Source organism: Macroventuria anomochaeta (assembly GCF_010093625.1).
Source record: "Macroventuria anomochaeta strain CBS 525.71 unplaced genomic scaffold BU25scaffold_23, whole genome shotgun sequence".
NCBI lineage: Eukaryota > Fungi > Ascomycota > Dothideomycetes > Pleosporales > Didymellaceae > Macroventuria > Macroventuria anomochaeta.
This window is the reverse complement of record NW_022985384.1, coordinates 222592-239021: the sequence shown is the minus strand read 5'-3', so window position 1 is coordinate 239021 and position 16430 is coordinate 222592. Positions and strand designations below refer to the sequence as shown.

General features: G+C 52.5%; 9 protein-coding genes across 9 annotated transcripts; 4 read left to right on the top strand and 5 right to left on the bottom strand.

Annotated features, from left to right (window-relative positions):
* Window positions 1-89: 89 nt before the first annotated feature.
* On the bottom strand, window positions 90-2081 carry BU25DRAFT_412173 (Vps5-domain-containing protein). The gene is made up of 4 exons (XM_033706736.1): window positions 2021-2081; window positions 1027-1967; window positions 377-979; window positions 90-322 (listed from the first exon to the last, which is right to left on the bottom strand). Exons 1-4 carry the CDS (start codon window positions 2049-2051, stop codon window positions 137-139), a joined length of 1761 nt encoding a protein of 586 aa, XP_033560121.1. The 5' UTR covers window positions 2052-2081; the 3' UTR covers window positions 90-136.
* A 400-nt stretch (window positions 2082-2481) lies between these two features.
* Window positions 2482-2994, bottom strand: BU25DRAFT_105905 (uncharacterized protein). Its single transcript, XM_033700293.1, has 3 exons — window positions 2886-2994; window positions 2808-2837; window positions 2482-2758 (listed from the first exon to the last, which is right to left on the bottom strand). Exons 1-3 carry the CDS (start codon window positions 2955-2957, stop codon window positions 2516-2518), a joined length of 345 nt encoding a protein of 114 aa, XP_033560120.1. The 5' UTR covers window positions 2958-2994; the 3' UTR covers window positions 2482-2515.
* Window positions 2995-3100: 106 nt separating this feature from the next.
* Window positions 3101-3812, top strand: BU25DRAFT_105903 (uncharacterized protein). The gene has a single exon (XM_033700292.1). It carries the CDS (start codon window positions 3155-3157, stop codon window positions 3752-3754), a length of 600 nt encoding a protein of 199 aa, XP_033560119.1. The 5' UTR covers window positions 3101-3154; the 3' UTR covers window positions 3755-3812.
* On the bottom strand, window positions 3813-5044 carry BU25DRAFT_472731 (uncharacterized protein; the record flags this gene model as incomplete). Its single annotated transcript, XM_033710860.1, has 1 exon — window positions 3813-5044. The coding sequence occupies one exon, from the start codon at window positions 5042-5044 to the stop codon at window positions 3872-3874; it is 1173 nt and encodes a 390-aa protein (XP_033560118.1). The 3' UTR covers window positions 3813-3871.
* An 860-nt stretch (window positions 5045-5904) lies between these two features.
* Window positions 5905-7700, bottom strand: BU25DRAFT_432503 (uncharacterized protein; the record flags this gene model as incomplete). The annotated part of the gene is made up of 7 exons (XM_033708724.1): window positions 5905-6171; window positions 6246-6323; window positions 6438-6796; window positions 6891-7034; window positions 7093-7264; window positions 7314-7385; window positions 7452-7700. 7 exons carry the CDS (start codon window positions 7698-7700, stop codon window positions 5905-5907), a joined length of 1341 nt encoding a protein of 446 aa, XP_033560117.1.
* Window positions 7701-8668: 968 nt separating this feature from the next.
* BU25DRAFT_472729 (glycoside hydrolase family 43 protein) lies at window positions 8669-10343 on the top strand (the record flags this gene model as incomplete). The annotated part of the gene is made up of 1 exon (XM_033710859.1): window positions 8669-10343. One exon carries the CDS (start codon window positions 8669-8671, stop codon window positions 10286-10288), a length of 1620 nt encoding a protein of 539 aa, XP_033560116.1. The 3' UTR covers window positions 10289-10343.
* Window positions 10344-10964: 621 nt separating this feature from the next.
* BU25DRAFT_412172 (uncharacterized protein) lies at window positions 10965-12624 on the top strand. Its single transcript, XM_033706735.1, has one exon. It carries the CDS (start codon window positions 11135-11137, stop codon window positions 12503-12505), a length of 1371 nt encoding a protein of 456 aa, XP_033560115.1. The 5' UTR covers window positions 10965-11134; the 3' UTR covers window positions 12506-12624.
* A 274-nt stretch (window positions 12625-12898) lies between these two features.
* Window positions 12899-14746, top strand: BU25DRAFT_371075 (phosphoglycerate mutase-like protein). Its single transcript, XM_033703973.1, has 2 exons — window positions 12899-13133; window positions 13195-14746. The coding sequence occupies exons 1-2, from the start codon at window positions 13047-13049 to the stop codon at window positions 14425-14427; spliced, it is 1320 nt and encodes a 439-aa protein (XP_033560114.1). The 5' UTR covers window positions 12899-13046; the 3' UTR covers window positions 14428-14746.
* Window positions 14747-14876: 130 nt separating this feature from the next.
* Window positions 14877-16200, bottom strand: BU25DRAFT_105848 (family A G protein-coupled receptor-like protein). Its single transcript, XM_033700291.1, has 3 exons — window positions 15995-16200; window positions 15479-15943; window positions 14877-15429 (listed from the first exon to the last, which is right to left on the bottom strand). Exons 1-3 carry the CDS (start codon window positions 16041-16043, stop codon window positions 15011-15013), a joined length of 933 nt encoding a protein of 310 aa, XP_033560113.1. The 5' UTR covers window positions 16044-16200; the 3' UTR covers window positions 14877-15010.
* Window positions 16201-16430: the final 230 nt, after the last annotated feature.

The window sequence follows — 16430 nt, the reverse complement described above, 5'->3', positions numbered from 1 at the left end:
TTTTAGAATTTGTTGATCGCCTGTTTGACACGAGCGGGTATTGATTGATTGGACACACAAGAAACTGAGAGATCCGCAAGTAGGGTAGAGTCAGGGTAGCATTATCGATTCGTAGAATTTGCAGGAGTAGTAGCTACTATGCTGCTACTTCCTGTTCAACATCCGCGTGCGGCGCCTCCTCTTCTTCCTGCGCATTGGAGCGCCCATTCGCAGACTCGGGCTGTTCTGCTGTAGGCGACGCGACGACACCAGCCGGTGGAACGAATGTCTCGCCTTCCTCGGTGTCCAGTTGCATGAGGAATGTCTCCCAGATCTCAATGAGCTATGATTGTGTCAGCACAACTTCAGAAGGAACCGCGGGAATGGAACAAAGTACCTCCTTCTGCGCCTCCACAGCGCTCTCCAGATACGTCTCTACGCCCGACTTGAAGTCCTCCACCTTCTCCCTTTCAAAACGCTCTAATTCGCTGCGCATCAGTCTACCCATGTCATCAAACAGGAGCCTAGCCTGGTGAACCCTTCGCTCTGCGTCCGCGACGTCGGCGCTGAGTTGGTTGAGACGATCTTGTTGCGATCGGCCTTGCCTTAGGAGCTTGTCTTGGTTGGTCTTGCGCTTCTGCAGCTCTTGCTCGGCTGCGTGCCACGAGTGGTAGGATTTCTGGCGCTGCTGGAACGCTGTCTTTACGGAGCCGATCAGACGGATGTATTCGTCGATTACGATGCCCATTGTGAGGACGTCTTGCTGAGCTTGGCGTTCGTAGAGTTCGCGGATCCGTATTTGGATGTCGGAGAGGCTGTCCAGGGGGCCTGAAAGGGAGGGCGAGAGCTCAACGGCAGATAGCGAGTGCAATGAGGCGGAGAAGTCGCCGCAAGCTTCTGCAAGCCCCTTGCGTTGTATGACGACGGTATCAGTAGCCTTGAGAAGTGCCTTGAGCTGGTTCTCCAGAGCGTCGAGATAGATCTTGCGATCATGGAACCACTACTGCAAGTCAGCAATTGTAAACATGTATTGGGGTAGGCACTTACATCGTCGTGCTCGACAAACTTGCCGCTACTACCGGAAAGCATGCCACCGAACATGCCCTTGCTCTCGCCCAGCCCAACATCCTTGCGTTCCTTGTTCTTGATATCCACGTTGAAGGCATCACTTTCGAGGAAGAGCTTCAGGTCGGTGTCGTGCTGTAGTACAGGATGCGCAGCTATTCTGTTCAGCATACGTTCCAGCGCCGCACGTCTCGACTCGACGAAGTCAGCCTCGAAGCGACCGAGAGACTGCTTCTCCGGGGGCGGGGGAATGATGACACCCGGGCTGTTGTTGTGCAGCTGGGTGTACAGCCAAAGGAAGTCGCGATATCGGCGTGAGACTGTGAATTCGGGGTTTCGGTAGCCTTTGGAGGTCGTCTTGGTGGTGACCGAGTACTCCGTGTGCGAGCTTGTCAAGTCGCCCACCTTGTGCGGGTCGCCCACGTAGATGGAGAAGGTCGGCTTCGCAGCCTGCTCGACGCTGACACTTGGCTGTGCCTGGCGCTGAGGTGCTGCGTGTACCGGTGCCTGGACAGGTGGGGGCACTCTGGGACCTTGCGACCGCACACGCTCGTCGTCCTCGTCGTCGTTGAGGTCTACCGAGTCCATCATGCCGCGCAGAGACGATGATGTCGAGGCGCCAGTCGTCGGGCGATTGTTCCGTGATGCAACATTCTCCTTCTGCGGCGGTGCTGGAGGTCCGACATCAGACGCTGTGGGCGGCGTGGGAGCTCCCAGCGGGCCCAGCGGATCGTCTACGGCCTCGAGCTTCGTCGACTGGGTGCCATATTGGCGCCGGCGAGGTCCACGAGCGGCAGGCGAGCGCGGTGCAGCTGAAGCGCTGGGTGTAGAGCTGGCAGCTGCGTTGTTTGGCGTAGGCGAAAGCGTGCTGGATTCGTCCTTGTCTTGCTTTGGGGGGTCTTGTACCGATTGCGAGGGCACGTCTAACACGACGTCAATGTTTTGTAGGACAGCTATGGCGCCTGAGTATTCTTACCACCCCAAGGGGAATCATCACCGAGATCCATTATGGTGTGGTCGTTGTTGTACAGTCGATGGTCTGTCTGATGTCTCCAGGTACCGACGCTCCGCAACATCAGATGTCAACCAATGGGGGGAGGTGCGCACGGGCAAAGGACCCAACGTCATCTTGGAGGTTCGATCAACACCCCCCAGCAGCAACCTCACGATATCATGGAAGCATCCAAAGGAACTTGGGTAATCGTCTACAGATACCCCTTCGTAGTACAAAACTTCTTACAGACTGGATTGCCCCACGGCAGCCTTCCCATGCTCGCAAGTATACGCTATCTTTCCATCCTCAGTCTCCAACCTGATCTCTCCTTTGGTCAGACCTTGACGTTTCCCCAGATGAACGACTTCACTGATCACATACGCCTTCGTGCCCTCGGCAGCAGGTCGTAAGTATGTGCAATTCAAGTTGCGACTGACGTGGCCTGCTTAGACATCAGTACACGGGTGCCTCCAAAGTTCAGTTCTGGACTTGGATACCTGTATCCCAGAACCCGTCGCGGCTGATAGCCGTGATGGCTGTCGAGGTGCATATGTCGAAGATCAATGCGACTGCTCCTCCATGCAGGTTGCCACCCATATTGCACAACTGCCTCGGTACTGTGAAACTGTAGACTATGCGGGAGTTGTGAGGGTCTTTGCTTGTAGGCGCCACAGTAACAGATTCCAGATTCAGTATATGCGACAGCATTGCATCGTGTCCCTGGAGCAAGTTAGCGAATCAACACTTTCTGTCAGAGACCTGGACGTGCCTCGTAGTCCCCACCCATTGCGACTTCGAACTACACGCGTATTAGTACCGAGCATGTTCGACGTGGATGTGGTTGTACCCATTTCTGAGCCCTCTCCTTGGGAGATATGTCGCCATGCTTGGCAAACACCTTCTTAAAATGCTCCCCCATCGTGAAGATTGTGTATTGGTTTGAAGGCGGGATAATGTCCAGTACATGTACATCATTCATACCTCGGCACATGTCAACCACATCAGCGACGCGCTAGTCTCCACTAGTTCGCGGACCCTTGCTCATGTTTTCCCAAGATTCATCTCAAATCACCGCATCAGCACCCATCGCGAACTCAATTGCCATCACCGCCCACAATGGAGCCCTCAATCCTCGTGCGCCAACTGCTTCGTACACCAGCGTCCTGCCGCACAACTCTCGTCGCGACCCGCAACTTCTCTCTCGCACCCTCCCTCCCACACGCACGCTTCCTATCCACCCCAACAATCCTCCGCCCCAGCTTCTGGGCTTCCATGATCCCCAAACCCCTAAAAGACCGCGGCTCCGCCCCCAAATCGCGCGGGTGGAATCCCGCGACGCCCTACATAATCCTATCACTCCTCGTCGGCTCACAAGCGATCCAAATTCTGTGGCTGAAGCAAGAGCGTGCGCACAGTCTGCACAAAGCGGAGGCGAAGATCGGCTTGTTGAGGGAGGTGATTGAGCGCGTGCAGAATGGGGAGGATGTCGATGTGGAGAAGGTGTTGGGGACGGGGGACGAGGGGAGTGAGAGGGAGTGGGCGGAGGTGCTGAGGGAGGTTAAGGAGGAGGAGGCGTTGTTTCAGAGTCGGAAGAAAAGGAGGGCGCTGAGAGAGGAAGCGGCGCGGGAGGAGAGGGAGCAGGCGGGTGTTCATGATGAGAAGAAAGAGAAGGGAGTGGCAAAGGTCGAGAGTATTGGGGGAGTCAAGTTTTATTAGAAGGATGGGGTCGTAAAGTCCTAAGGTCGTCATCGTTAATACACAGTCCTCGCCAGCAAAGACTGTATCTCGCAAGAACGCTCGAAATGATCACCGCTGCCAACACCAGCGCCTCAGCTACTCCTCTCGAACTCCGACCTGCTCCCGAACATCATGGGCTCTCGGAACACCCTCTACCTGGACTTTCGCATCCTGCTGATGCGCCTGCGCCACCTGCGCCTTCTTCTTCGCCTTCTCCTTCGTACTCGTCTCCTTCAACCGCATACCCCTCTTCTTATTCCCAACATCATTACTCGCCTTAGTAAAGCTCCTCGCTTCGGGATTATCGCACAGCAGCGCCAGCGTCACACCGCCACGAATCGCATCATCAACGCTGCTCTTCTTCTGCTGCAGACACAGACAAATCCTGGACAGCCGCATTTCCAGCGAGTTCTCGCTGAGGTCGATCAACTTGCCGCGCACGACCTTCTTGTGGTACACGGTGGGGCGGATCCAGCCGCGCTCATGGACAGCAATGGCTTCGTCGAAGATGTGGTGTGCGGTAGCTTCGAGGTCGAGCGCGTGGAAGGCTCGGGTTTGGGTGAAGCGGGCGCGGTGGATGGAGGAGTCGCCATCGGTGATATAGCGAATGTCGATCATGGCGTTGTAGATGCGACGCACCCAGTAGTCGCGACCATAGTGCTTGACGCGTGCGACATCGAGAGCTTGAGACTTGGGCGGAAGGCGAGCGCGGCGACGGTGTGCCTTTGCGTTGGCAGAGGTGCGAAAATGGAGGGTGGTTAGGGGATCGTAGATGGCGGTGGGGTCGGGGGTAGCCTCGGGTACTGCAGTGAGGACAGAAGGGTCTGGTGTGTAGTTGGCGGTTGTCAAAGTTGCAAGAGGGGCGCAAAGGCTGTTATTGAGGATGATGGCGCCAACATCGTCCAGCGAGTTAGAAAGAGAGATGGCCGAATCATCGCTGAGGGCCTCCGAAGCCGAAGCCGAAGCCGAAGGGGTTGGAGACGCGAGAGAAGGGGAAGGTGATGTAGTAGCCAAGTTATCTTCGAAGTCGCTCTGCTGCTCGAAGGTAGGCTCAAAAGCCTGATTGAAGAATACATTCCCCTCGTCCACCTCGTCCTCCCACTCTTCCTCCGCATTCTGCTGAACATCTGTGAAAGCATTGTAGCCGTCACCATAAGCTGTGAACTCAAGAAGTGAGTCCACAAATGCATTGCCAGCGTCACTCTGGGTGAAGAAGCCAGAGTCATCGAACTCAGCGCCAGCGCTGGTGAAGTCGAACTGCTGAGACATGGTGAAGTAAGGATGATAATGATGTATGATGGATATAAGAAGCGAAATGAAGGACGGTGTCGAGGAAGAATCTGCGATGGTGAACACAGCTCGCCAGGAGCAGAGAAGAAGAGAGGATGGGTGAAGGAGACTTGGACCTCAAGGACGAGGATATAAAGCTAGATATAGGGCCCTACACCTACCGTGCGCAGCGAGCTTGCCATTGTGACAATAGGGACAACTGCTGCTCCGCTATCGCTCGAGGTGGCTGGGACCGTTATTGTCCGCTGCTCGATGAAAATGGTGAAGGTGAAGTGAAAGGCAGCGGCGGAGTGAAAGGCAGCGGCGGAGTGAAAGGCAGCGGCGGTATATTGGCGGGCCTGCATACACTCCTTTCACCTCGCGAAACCCAGGATATACACTCTGCAAGCTCACCCTTAGAAGGTGTAGAGGCACAGAAGTCCATTCGGAGGTATTGCTGTTTGAGCAACGAGGTGAGACATTGCAGATCATGTACCGGATTAAGGGGGGTCTATACGTCCTATCAGTCATTATTATAACATTGAACATGTCAAGCTTACACATGTATCTAGAATCAGAGACGGCCTCTCATCGTACAGCTTTCCCTTCATTGTACCGTTGCTATGAATTCATCTCATGATCATCATGGTTGAACACAGCAGTTCGATGGAAATCAGCAAGGGTACGGCGCCTACAAGACGCGACCTTTGACCTGATTGAGATCCTTGACCTTGATATTTGTGTAAGATCAGCAAATGCACACTTGAAGGGAACCTCGGGTTCTTGGTCTTACCTCTCCACATCAGGAATCCTCCAAGCGCAACAACAAGAACCGCAGTAGAGGCAATGGCCACGTACCTCTAGGAATCTCTGTATGCTCGCGCGATTGTGATTCTCGTGGGGGTGCCTTTAGGATACGATGTCTGCGTTACAATATCGGCATAGATGGCCATAAGGGATGATTGCACTTCAGCAGGCAGGTATTCGGCCAACTTGGCTGGGAAGATAACAGTCCACAGAACTGCAGATATCGAGCTGCCGGTGCCGCCGCCGACGCTCGAGAACATGCCTTCGACGGCCAGAACCACAGCGACATACTGATGCGTCGTCGCAGCCATAGCAGCCAACTGCTCGATGATAACAATGGCGCCACCCACAAAGGCAATGAAAATTTGACTTATGACGATGAAGCAACGCCAACATTAGAGTTATTCCAGAAGTGAATCAAAAGCCCTACGCCCAGCATCGAAACCGGCACACCGAAGTAAAGTGCAATCCACTTAAGTCAACCAGTCCATCTGATAAGAACACCAACGACAAAGGACCAGAAACAGGCCCCTGTGTTGTAGATTTTGACAACATATGTCGCCCTTGTGACGTCCAGTCAGGTAACCACGGTGAGGTAGGAGAAAAAGTACGCGTTCCAGATGAAGAAGCTGACAAGGAAGGCGCCTGAGACAATGCAAGCACCAAGAACAGTGCGGTCGAGCAGAACCTCGAAGGGCATGAAACTCTTCGGAGCAACAAAATTCTCGTAGAGTACGAATCTAATGAGCATAAGCCCGCCGGTGACCAGGAAGAAAATAACAAAGGCACTCTTCCACTGCCCATCTTGGTAGGAGTATGGACTGAATGGCAAGAGGAACACTAAGCCGCTCACGAGACCACCAACATCGAACTCGATGGCGTAGTACTTGACGGATTCGATGAAGCTGCGATTGCTCTTGCTTGGGAGGATAATGCCGGCTCGCACTGCCTTGCAGTAGTTCGTCCAAAAACAAGGCCAACAAGGGGGCCGTGACGACGATGGTGATGATGACAGAGGACCCATACAACCAGCGTCAACCAGCGCCAGCAAGGTAGGCAGTTTCCAAGGGTCCGGTTATCCAGACGGCGACGATGTATGGCGAGCTGACGTACGCAAACATGAAGGCACGATTCTTGAGATGAGATGTGTCCGCGATGAAAATCGAGATGACGTACGACATGGCTTTGTATCTGAGGAATTAGTATATGTTGACAGTGATTGTATCTGATGATTGAAGTACCCAATTCAGTAGAAGATCTGGCTGCAGCGTATGTCTGCACGTTGTTGCAAGCCGCTACTAAACCGATAACTAGGTAAGCAGCCATGAGAGCGAATCCCTGCGGTCGAACAAAGATATCCAGAGTCTTGGCCAGGAGAAGCTTGAGTACTCCACCAATGATACTAGACATGACCTGGAGATGGTGAGTCGCGTGCTTGAGTAATTAGGAAAACGGTACGTACTCCAATGTAAGCTGTCAACGAATGCTGTTGGCAAGGGCTAGTCCCGAAAGTAATGAGATACCCCGAAGTTCCCTGTTACATTGCTTCGCTGTGTCAGTATGAACTTGTCAAGAGTGATGAATATAACATATCGTCCACAAACATGATCATCCACATCAAAATATACGCAGCGATGAGAGACTTCTTATCCCACAGGGTGGTGGTAGCCTCAATCTTCTTGACACCATTGTGTGCATCTACGGTGAAGGACTCAATGCCACTCGAGTCGTCGATGGGGCGTTTGATATCGACTACTAGGGCTTGACCAGCCTTGTTGATATCCTTCGTTTCGCCCTGGTCGGCTACGGGTTGCTCCAAATGAGGACCGCTTCTAAAAAGGTTGCGCATGATGGTGCAATCAAGAGAAGTGACAGTGGAAGAAACTTGACATAAGAGATAAGACCGCTGAAGGTCGACAAAGGTACCGTCCAAATGCGGCAGGAGCAGGTCGTCCCTTTTATATCACGTTTTGCTTAGCAGCTGGCTTCGTCAAGGTTCAATGAACAGATGATCGTTCCCTCGCCTTGCAAATTATCAGATCTTCATTATGGCAAGTGGTCTCGAAGCCTTGCGCAAGAGCGAACAGCAGCACGCGAAAGCAGCTATGGCTTCCACAGGGCGGGCGCTCCGCTGCTGGAAGAACGGAGCTCCTGCCTTGATCAGCGAGCATAGCCCGTAAACTCTCAGGATCTGATGAACTAACGGCTTTGGATCAGCGCTGGCGTTGGTTCCCGTCCTGCTGGCGCTCACTTGACAGGCGCCTTCGTGATCTGTGATGTCTAGATGTTATCGCTCATCTCTTCTTATTAGACGTTTTCAGCGCGCCGATGGCGGAGAAGGACTTTTTGGGCGGCTGGGTCGCTTGCTCAGTGCTTCATTCCGCAATGATAGGCCACGACTGTGGTCCGGAGCGATTTGGGAAAGCGGATCAATGCTTGGTAAATTTTGGCCCGGCGGCAAGTCTCTAGCTGATGAGCCTTGGCTAGCCTTCACAAGCTGGACACCGAATCCGTGTTAGCGGAGCATACGATGTTCGTCAGCCGTTCCAGCAGAGCTCGAACTCAGTACGCAAATTCTACACTGAGCCGAGGAACGGAGACACGAAGTTGAAGTTGCAGTTGATCAAGCATGGAAGCAGAGACCGATTCTTACAAGTCTGCGCCGTATTTCGGGCTAATACCGTCCGGCTAAATGCAGATGTCGATCTCTCTCCTCACGATTTTAGCCTCATGTTCAGGTAAGCAAGTTCCATAGAAGACGACAGATGCGATATGTTTCCAACCTTTGCTTCATCAAAGTAGGTCACATACTCCGATATGCCCCTTGTTCGAAACCCCATTTTGCCAGGCTTCAACCCGGATCCATCAATACTCCGTGTCAAGGATGACTACTACATTGCTACGTCAACTTTCGAATGGTACGCAGGCGTTCAAATCCACCACTCCAAGGATCTTGCGAACTGGGAACTCGTGACACGGCCGCTGAGTAGGAAGAGCCAGCTTGACATGCGTGGCAACCCAGATAGCTGTGGAGTATGGGCACCATGTCTAAGTCACGATGGCGAGAAGTTCTACCTGGTTTATACCGACGTCAAGCGCAAAGATGGCTCTTTCAAGGACACTCCAAATTACATAGTCACGGCAGATCACATCGAAGGCCCCTGGTCTGATCCGTTCTACGTCAACTCATCTGGATTCGATCCATCTCTGTTCCACAACGATGATGGCAAGAAGTGGTTCGTCAACATGCTGCAAGACCACCGTCGCCGCCCGAGATCCTTCGCAGGTATACGGTTGCAAGAGTGGGATCCGAAAAGTCACCAATTAGTCGGTCCTACCAAGACAATATTTCATGGCACCGAGCTGGATCTAGTGGAGGGTCCCCATCTCTACAAAAGAAATGGCTGGTACTACCTTCTCACTGCTGAAGGTGGAACGGCATACGAGCACGCTTGCACTCTGGCTCGGTCACGCAACATCTGGGGACCTTACGAACTACATCCCCAGAAGCACATCCTTACTTCGAAGGACGCCCCGCTCACCGCACTGCAAAAAGCAGGCCACGGTGACATCATCGAGACTCCGGAAGGTAAGACTTACCTTGTTCACCTCACAGGTCGCCCAACTACTCAAAATCGGCGTTGTGTTTTGGGCCGCGAAACCGCGATTCAGGAGGCCTACTGGAGCGACGATGACTGGCTTTATATCAAAGACGGCCCCGTCCCGTCACTCTACGTCGACCTTCCTGCGACCCGTGATGACACAGCATACTGGGCGGAGCAAAACTACACATTCTCCGCTCGGGCCGGTCTGCACAAGGACTTCCAGTGGCTACGCACACCCGAACCGGAGCGCATCTTCAACGTCAAAGACGGTGAATTGCAGCTCACTGGCCGCGAAGCGATCGGTAGCTGGTTCGAGCAAGCACTAGTTGCAAGACGTCAAACACATTTTTCGTATGACGCAGAGACGACCATCTCATTCTCGCCAACCGATGAGAGGCAATTTGCAGGATTGACGGCATATTACTGCCGCTTCAACTTCTTCTATCTGACTGTCACGGCGCATGCAGACGGCAATCGCGAACTACTCATTCTGACATCTGAGATGTCGTGGCCAGATGGCAATGTGAAGATGCCACTAGCCGACTCTGTGAAAATTCCGCAGGAAGGAAAGGTGAAATTAGCGCTCAGCATCCGTGGCAAGGCTCTGCAGTTTTCTTATGCGGTGGAAGGAGACAAACTGAGGGAGATTGGTCCTGTGTACGATGCGAGTATCCTAAGTGATGAGTGTGGAGGGCATCAGGCGCACGGTAGCTTTACAGGTGCGTTTGTGGGTGTTGCAGCGAGTGATCTGAATGGTACTGAGACGAAGGCTGGGTTTGATTATTTCATATACAGACCGGTCGAACACGAGTCGGATCGGTATGATATCTAAGGGCGTAAGATCGTTTGTTGTAGGTCTCATTTAATTCAATGTAACGTTCGTCCCACTGTCTGAACCGAACAGCGAGTGGTCTGCACAACAACATTGTTTTTGTCTTTTCTTGTAACACATTGTTTAGGGCTCGCCGATCCATGGCTGAGGCATCTAGTGTAAAGAAGGCATCAAGTCTGTGACAGGGTCATCGTTGTGCAGTCAAGCGAGTTTGTGTATGTGACTGTAGAGGTTTCAGGTTGGCTTGTCAAATTTTGGATTTCCTCAAGCCCGCAACTTCAACTTAGCTGTACGTGTCAACAGCCTCGAAGTTTTATCTGCTTGCAATAATCAACGTGTTGTTATTGTTCGTCTTTTTGAAAATCAACTCGGCCCTCCCGTAAGTATTGCAAGGCTAAAAGGTAACATCCATCGCATACCGGACATTGGCATATGTGAAACCATCGACGACAATTGATGGTCTAAACCACGGGCAGCAAAGAAAAGATTGCGAAGTTGTGAGGCTGCTGCCGATCGGTGATGGTGAAGACAGGCTTCTTGCGATCTGCCGCTGTCACTCTTCTATTCTTGTCGCGGGTGTAGCCACTCCACCTCCTCCGTCGCAGCACGGTTTCAGGATGTGTTTGCAAGCCGCCACTATCATATACTGAAAGGGACACGAGAATATAAGCTCATAAGTGGTCTGCGACTTACCTGCAAGTCAGATTTCTACCATTGTGCAGCCTTGCCTATTACGCAAGCGACTCTCCACGCCACTCCCATCGTCGCCATCTGTGTTTCCAGACGTATACAGATACCCATACACTCGCGACGAATTCATACGAAACCAACACTGTCTTTCCGAAGATGTGGACTTCACAGCGCGCAACGCCTCGAGCTGAGCGCACAGCATCTATACACTCAGTCGCCTCGATATACGGCGGTCGCCCAGAATCAGTAGCCTCGAACCAGTCGTTTGCGGAGATAAGAGGTTACGACTCGGACCAGTCGTCAGACACAGCCTTCGGTGACGAACAGATGGCTGCACGCCCCGTGAGCAAACTCGTCATACCAGCGATATGGCAGCCCCGGCCCAAGGAACACAAGCCTTTTCTTCCTGCAGAACGACCAGTCATCGAGGCTTGGAGAAACGAGTCTGTTCAAGAACCTGTTGTCAGCGTCGTGCCTCAGATTCTGCACACTACACCTCAAAGCCAACAGAATACTCCTAGCAGTGAGGCAGACAATGACACCGAGTCTCTTGCTTCGACGCTTGATGGCGAAGAGCAGGTCCCAGAATACCTTGAGAAGACACCAACATCGATTCCGGTGATGTTCTATGCCGACGAAGCAAACGATGAGCCCGTGTCACCTGCTCCTGCACCGCACGTTCCTGGGCCTCTGGAGTCCCAACTTGCTGCGCTAATGTCAAAGCTTATATACATCGAGCGATCAGATCCCGTGGCTGCTGTCGAGCCAGCCGAATACCAGGAGGTGACAGCGCGACTGAAGAAGATCGAAGAAGAGAAGGCACAACTCTGGAAACGGCACACAGCGATCTGGGCTTTGAGAGACGAGGACCTGGAGAACAACATCAAGATACGTGGGTTCTTAGCTAAGAAGGATCGGCAGCTGGAAGCAATGACGGCTCTTCGCGACGAAGACCTTGTGAATGTCCAGGTCGTAAGGAACAAACTGGCAGACAAGACACGAGAGGTCGAACGCCTACAATCGCAGGCAGGAACCAAGAGTCCTACTCGAGGAAGGCCAGGAAGCTTTATCGAGCGCCGGGCCACGAACGACCTCTTTGCTGCCGCCAAGTCAGCAGCACTTGAGCAACGCGTGCTTGAGTTGGAGAAGAGAAACTCAGATCTAGTCACACAAGTGGAGACCTTGAGAGGAGGTGCCAGTATCGACGACCTTAACCGCATGACAGCGCACCAGGCCTGGAAGGATCATGTTCAAGATCTCGAGGCACAGCTCAAGGCCAAGGACGTCGAGTTGGCAAAGCGATCAAGTGGCAGCGCAACTGAAACTAAGCCGAGTGCCAGTGAGTGGTCGAGGATCGAGGCGATTGTGCAGGAGCATGGTGCGTATCGAGAGATAGTTGGTGGGAAGCTACAGGCGCTCAGGTCGGAGAAGGAGGCACTCCAGAAGCTCTTGCACGCAAAGGAGGATGAATGCCACGCATTGGAGCTCAACATGCAAAGCTTGAGGCGGCAGATAATGGCCGTCTAGTTGAGAAAAGTGGCGGAGGTTTGCATAAGGGCTGGCGTAGGGGCTGGTGTTGTGGCTGGGATAGTCTTTCAATCCTTAGTTGGGGTGTTTTTAGCGTTGGCGATTTGGCTGAAACGGCACATTTGTGGCTCAGGGAGCTACAGCCCAATCAACATAATTGTCTGCCACGCATCAGTGTTCACTTTTCGACCCTTTTGAGCCACACGAAAGTTTGTTGATGACGGTTGTCCTGTTGTAGTAGCTTGCATGACGTAGCGAGCGGGCCTGGATGCGCGTCAATGCGGTCACCATGCCTTTCACAGGTAAGCATTGACCAAGAAAGCTTGAGTCTGCCCTGTTTACAGTCATCACCATCGTCATGTCATCCTATATTTCTCATATAGTACTGTAAATCCCCAGTGCCGAACTCCGGCAGCTGGAAGTGTCTAATTACCATGTTCTCGTGCGCGCTAAGGGGGCAACTGGGAATATGGGATCTCTTAAAGGCTGAGAAGGCGCGCTGTTTACCGCAGTTGTCTCTGTAGCGAACCTTCAATCCACAATGCTTTCCTCAGCGCTCTTCACTCTTGCAGTGGTCAATGCTGCCAATGCAGCATATTCCTTCGATGTGTTGAACCATTTGGCTGGTGTAAGTTCTCTTACTTGATTTGTTTATTTTCGAAAACTCCTTACTAACTTCTTTCATAAAGATTGCTCCATACTTCGAGGACCCTCAATCTGATCCTGCTCCACCTCAGGGCTGCAATGTCACTCGCGCAGCCTACCTAGTTCGCCATGCCGCCATCTATGCGAACGACTTCGACTACGAGGAGTACATCGAGCCATTCACAGACAAGTTGGGCAACATGTCCGTGAACTGGAAGTCTGCAGGTCCTTTGTCTTTTTTGCAAAAGTGGCAGACACCCATCTCGGATGAGGAGCTAGAAGACCTTACCACTGTTGGCCGCCTTGAGTCGTACAAGCTGGGCACTGAAGTTCGTCTTCGCTATCCTGGGCTCAAGAACCCCAAGAAAGTCTGGACCTCGACGGCCGAGCGGACAGAGCTCAGCTCCAAGTCCTTCATTGAGGGCCTTGTCACACAGAGCAACGAGACTGAGCGAGTCGCCGTATCTGAGGATGATTCTGAGGGTGCCAATTCTTTGACACCTTATAAGGGCTGCCCCAAGTACAGCTCTTCGTTTGGCAGCAAACAGTCAGGGCAGTTCCAGAAGGTCTACACAGCTCCGGTCATCGAGCGTTTCCGCGACCTCGCCCCTAGCTTCAACTGGACTGCCAACGACATCACAGCTATGCAGCAGCTGTGTGGTTATGAGACGGTCATCCGCGGTCAGTCCCCTTTCTGCTCGCTCGAGCTGTTCAGCGCAGACGAGTGGCTCCAGTTCGAGTACATGAACGACATTCAGTACTTCTACAACACGGGCTACGGCAACGAGATCTCCGGCGTCCTTGGGTACCCCTGGTTGAATGCCACAGCACAACAGCTCCTCGCCGACAACTCCACCCAGGATCTGTACGTCTCGTTCACCCACCGCGAGCTGCCGCCCACCGTCGCCGTCGCGCTCGGCATCTTCAACAACACCGAGTTCGCCGGCGCCGCAAACATCAACGCCACCATGCCGCTCACAAAGCAGAACTACCAGCGCGAATGGATATCTTCGCGCATCCTGCCGTTCCTGACCAACATCGCTATTGAGAGGATGGAGTGCGATAGCTATGGCTACCCTGCCGGAACTTATGTTCGTGTCCTTGTCAACCAGGACCCGCAGCAGCTGGAGTGCGCTGTTGGACCCGGTGATAGCTGCTCGGAGGGCTCGTTCACCGACTTTATTCAGCAGAGGGGCGAGATGTTTGGTGGGTATACTGAGAAGTGTGCGCCGACGGAGTACAATAACTCTACAGATGTTTTGACTATTTATAATTAGATTAGCGAGCTGATGTGATACCCTAATGATAATATTCTTCTTCGATGACTCTTTTGATTTAGATTTCATCGGTGTGCAATGTGATTGAGAAGCAAGAGCGTAGATAGGCATCATTCTGTCGGCCCGGAGTGAAGTTCTTGGGCCGCAAGCGGGAACGGTAGCTGGGAGTAATGATGAAGGGCTCGTTGCGACAGATGACTGCAGTCCGCGACGGCTTGATAGCTCGTTTGGCACAACGTTCGATGTTGGATGTACATGAGCGCAGGATCGTGGAGTCTTTTGATAGACTCCGTTGTATACGTTTGAACGCTTCTAATATGTACCCAGGATATATCAAGTAGGAAGTCGGCATTTCGCTTGATTTCTGTATACAGGAAGAGTGCGCAGTGAGGAAAGACAGCGGTTTTGTACTAGTGTCATTACTGTGTTGTAGTATAGTACATACTCAACTTCCAAACAACTTGCACAGCCCTTCCTTTCCCTTCATTACATTATTAATGGTCGCACTTGTCTTAATCCAAAGATCGTTCCAATTTGATCATTACACATGGGTATATTTGCATTACCCACCCCACCAAAACGCTTAAACCTGGTGGCCGTTGACACCATTGGTGCCGTCGGTGTTTACAGGTCCATCAAGAGGAGGGTTAATGCCGTTATTGTGAGGCGCACGCTTCTCATGAACAATCGCGTCACCATCGTAATCCCTGATGGCCATACCGATCGATGCAGGGTCGATATTGCGGTGACCCCAGATGAGGAGAGCACCAAAACAAGGCTTAGCAATGAAGTCAAGGACACCGTAGAAAATCGCCTCAGAGTCGGGCGAAATGACGTTGCCACCCTCGCAGAGACCCCAGGCAATCGGGTACAGGATCCAGAGGAATGCGGTCAGGGAGCCGCAGTATGTGAAGCACTTGCTGACTTCGGAGCCGTAGCGATTAGCGTGGCGGCGGGCTTCCCAGACGAGCTGGTAGACGATATAGAAGAGGGCGACGCAGCCTACGATGTGTTAGATGCTACTAGAATTGTTCGAACGACTTGGACTTACCGAAAGTGAAGTAGGCAAACTTGTACCTGCTGACGACAAGCGCACCAATCAGACCAGTGACAATCATGATCTCATCAACGAGAATAGTCCAGAGAATTGTAGGCCACGGCATGCCAGCAGTGAGCAGCAAGTCGAGAAGCAAGAGCGGAGTCGTGATGAACCAATCGATGTATCGAACGTAGAAGATCTCACGGTAGGTACCGCGCACAACGGAGTTGCTGCGAGGGAACTCCACTTGAATCGGGGTGAAACCCAGGTTGGATCCCATGGTGAAATAGGCAATGCATGCTACGAAGACGACAGCTGCGGTGATGTAGTGGAAAAGACGGTCGCGGCGCTCCTTGCGGAAGGCAAGACCGATGAAGCAGAAGCCGGCGAAGCCCATGGCTGCGCAAATAGCGAAGTAGAGATCGGAACCATGAGTTGTTATGGCGATGTCGGCTGTAGCACCGTTTACAGTGTTGCCTGTCGAATGTCAGTGGCTTGAACGGATACTGTACGAACTGTAAAACTTACCGTTGAGATCAAGGGCGTGGTTCGCCCGCGCAACGAGGTCAGATGCCATGGTTGCTAAGTGTTGTCCAAGAACTGTTTCCTGTACAGAAAGGCTTGGTTGTTAGATGTGTATCAAGATCGCATTCTACAGCGACACCGCACTCATATATCGAGAGCACTAAGACGCCCGCTCACAACTACGTCAACGATGACATCGATCGTGTGATGCCTATCTACTATACAAATCTACAAGGTTTCAAATTTGCAATTCCCCAAACATCATTCTCGCATCGTTGGGTGCACGGAGAGTTCGGACATGCTATTGCAGCGAAATGATTTGAGATGAGGCTGATGGCCAATGGGAAAGCTTTTCCGATCAGCTAGCGCCGAGGTTTCGAGAGAATGAGGTCATGACTGCAACAACGCGACAAAACTTAGCAATTGCATCTGCGGAAAT

Bases quoted from the DNA above. Each gene is read 5' to 3' on its own strand.
- BU25DRAFT_412173 (XM_033706736.1), bottom strand. From the start codon at position 2,051: ATGGATCTCGGTGATGATTCCCCTTGGGGTG. The intron at 1,968-2,020 runs GTAAGAATACTC...ACGTCGTGTTAG, and splicing joins TGATGATTCCCCTTGGGGTG to ACGTGCCCTCGCAATCGGTA. The intron at 323-376 runs GTACTTTGTTCC...ACACAATCATAG, and splicing joins CTGTGGAGGCGCAGAAGGAG to CTCATTGAGATCTGGGAGAC.
- BU25DRAFT_105905 (XM_033700293.1), bottom strand. From the start codon at position 2,957: ATGGGGGAGCATTTTAAGAAGGTGTTTGCCAAGCATGGCGACATATCT. The intron at 2,838-2,885 runs GTACAACCACAT...ATACGCGTGTAG, and splicing joins AGGAGAGGGCTCAGAAATGG to TTCGAAGTCGCAATGGGTGG. The intron at 2,759-2,807 runs GCACGTCCAGGT...AACTTGCTCCAG, and splicing joins CAATGGGTGGGGACTACGAG to GGACACGATGCAATGCTGTC.
- BU25DRAFT_105903 (XM_033700292.1), top strand. From the start codon at position 3,155: ATGGAGCCCTCAATCCTCGTGCGCCAACTGCTTCGTACACCAGCGTCC.
- BU25DRAFT_412172 (XM_033706735.1), top strand. From the start codon at position 11,135: ATGTGGACTTCACAGCGCGCAACGCCTCGAGCTGAGCGCACAGCATCT.
- BU25DRAFT_371075 (XM_033703973.1), top strand. From the start codon at position 13,047: ATGCTTTCCTCAGCGCTCTTCACTCTTGCAGTGGTCAATGCTGCCAAT. The intron at 13,134-13,194 runs GTAAGTTCTCTT...TCTTTCATAAAG, and splicing joins TGTTGAACCATTTGGCTGGT to ATTGCTCCATACTTCGAGGA.
- BU25DRAFT_105848 (XM_033700291.1), bottom strand. From the start codon at position 16,043: ATGGCATCTGACCTCGTTGCGCGGGCGAACCACGCCCTTGATCTCAAC. The intron at 15,944-15,994 runs GTAAGTTTTACA...GACATTCGACAG, and splicing joins CCACGCCCTTGATCTCAACG to GCAACACTGTAAACGGTGCT. The intron at 15,430-15,478 runs GTAAGTCCAAGT...AACACATCGTAG, and splicing joins GTTTGCCTACTTCACTTTCG to GCTGCGTCGCCCTCTTCTAT.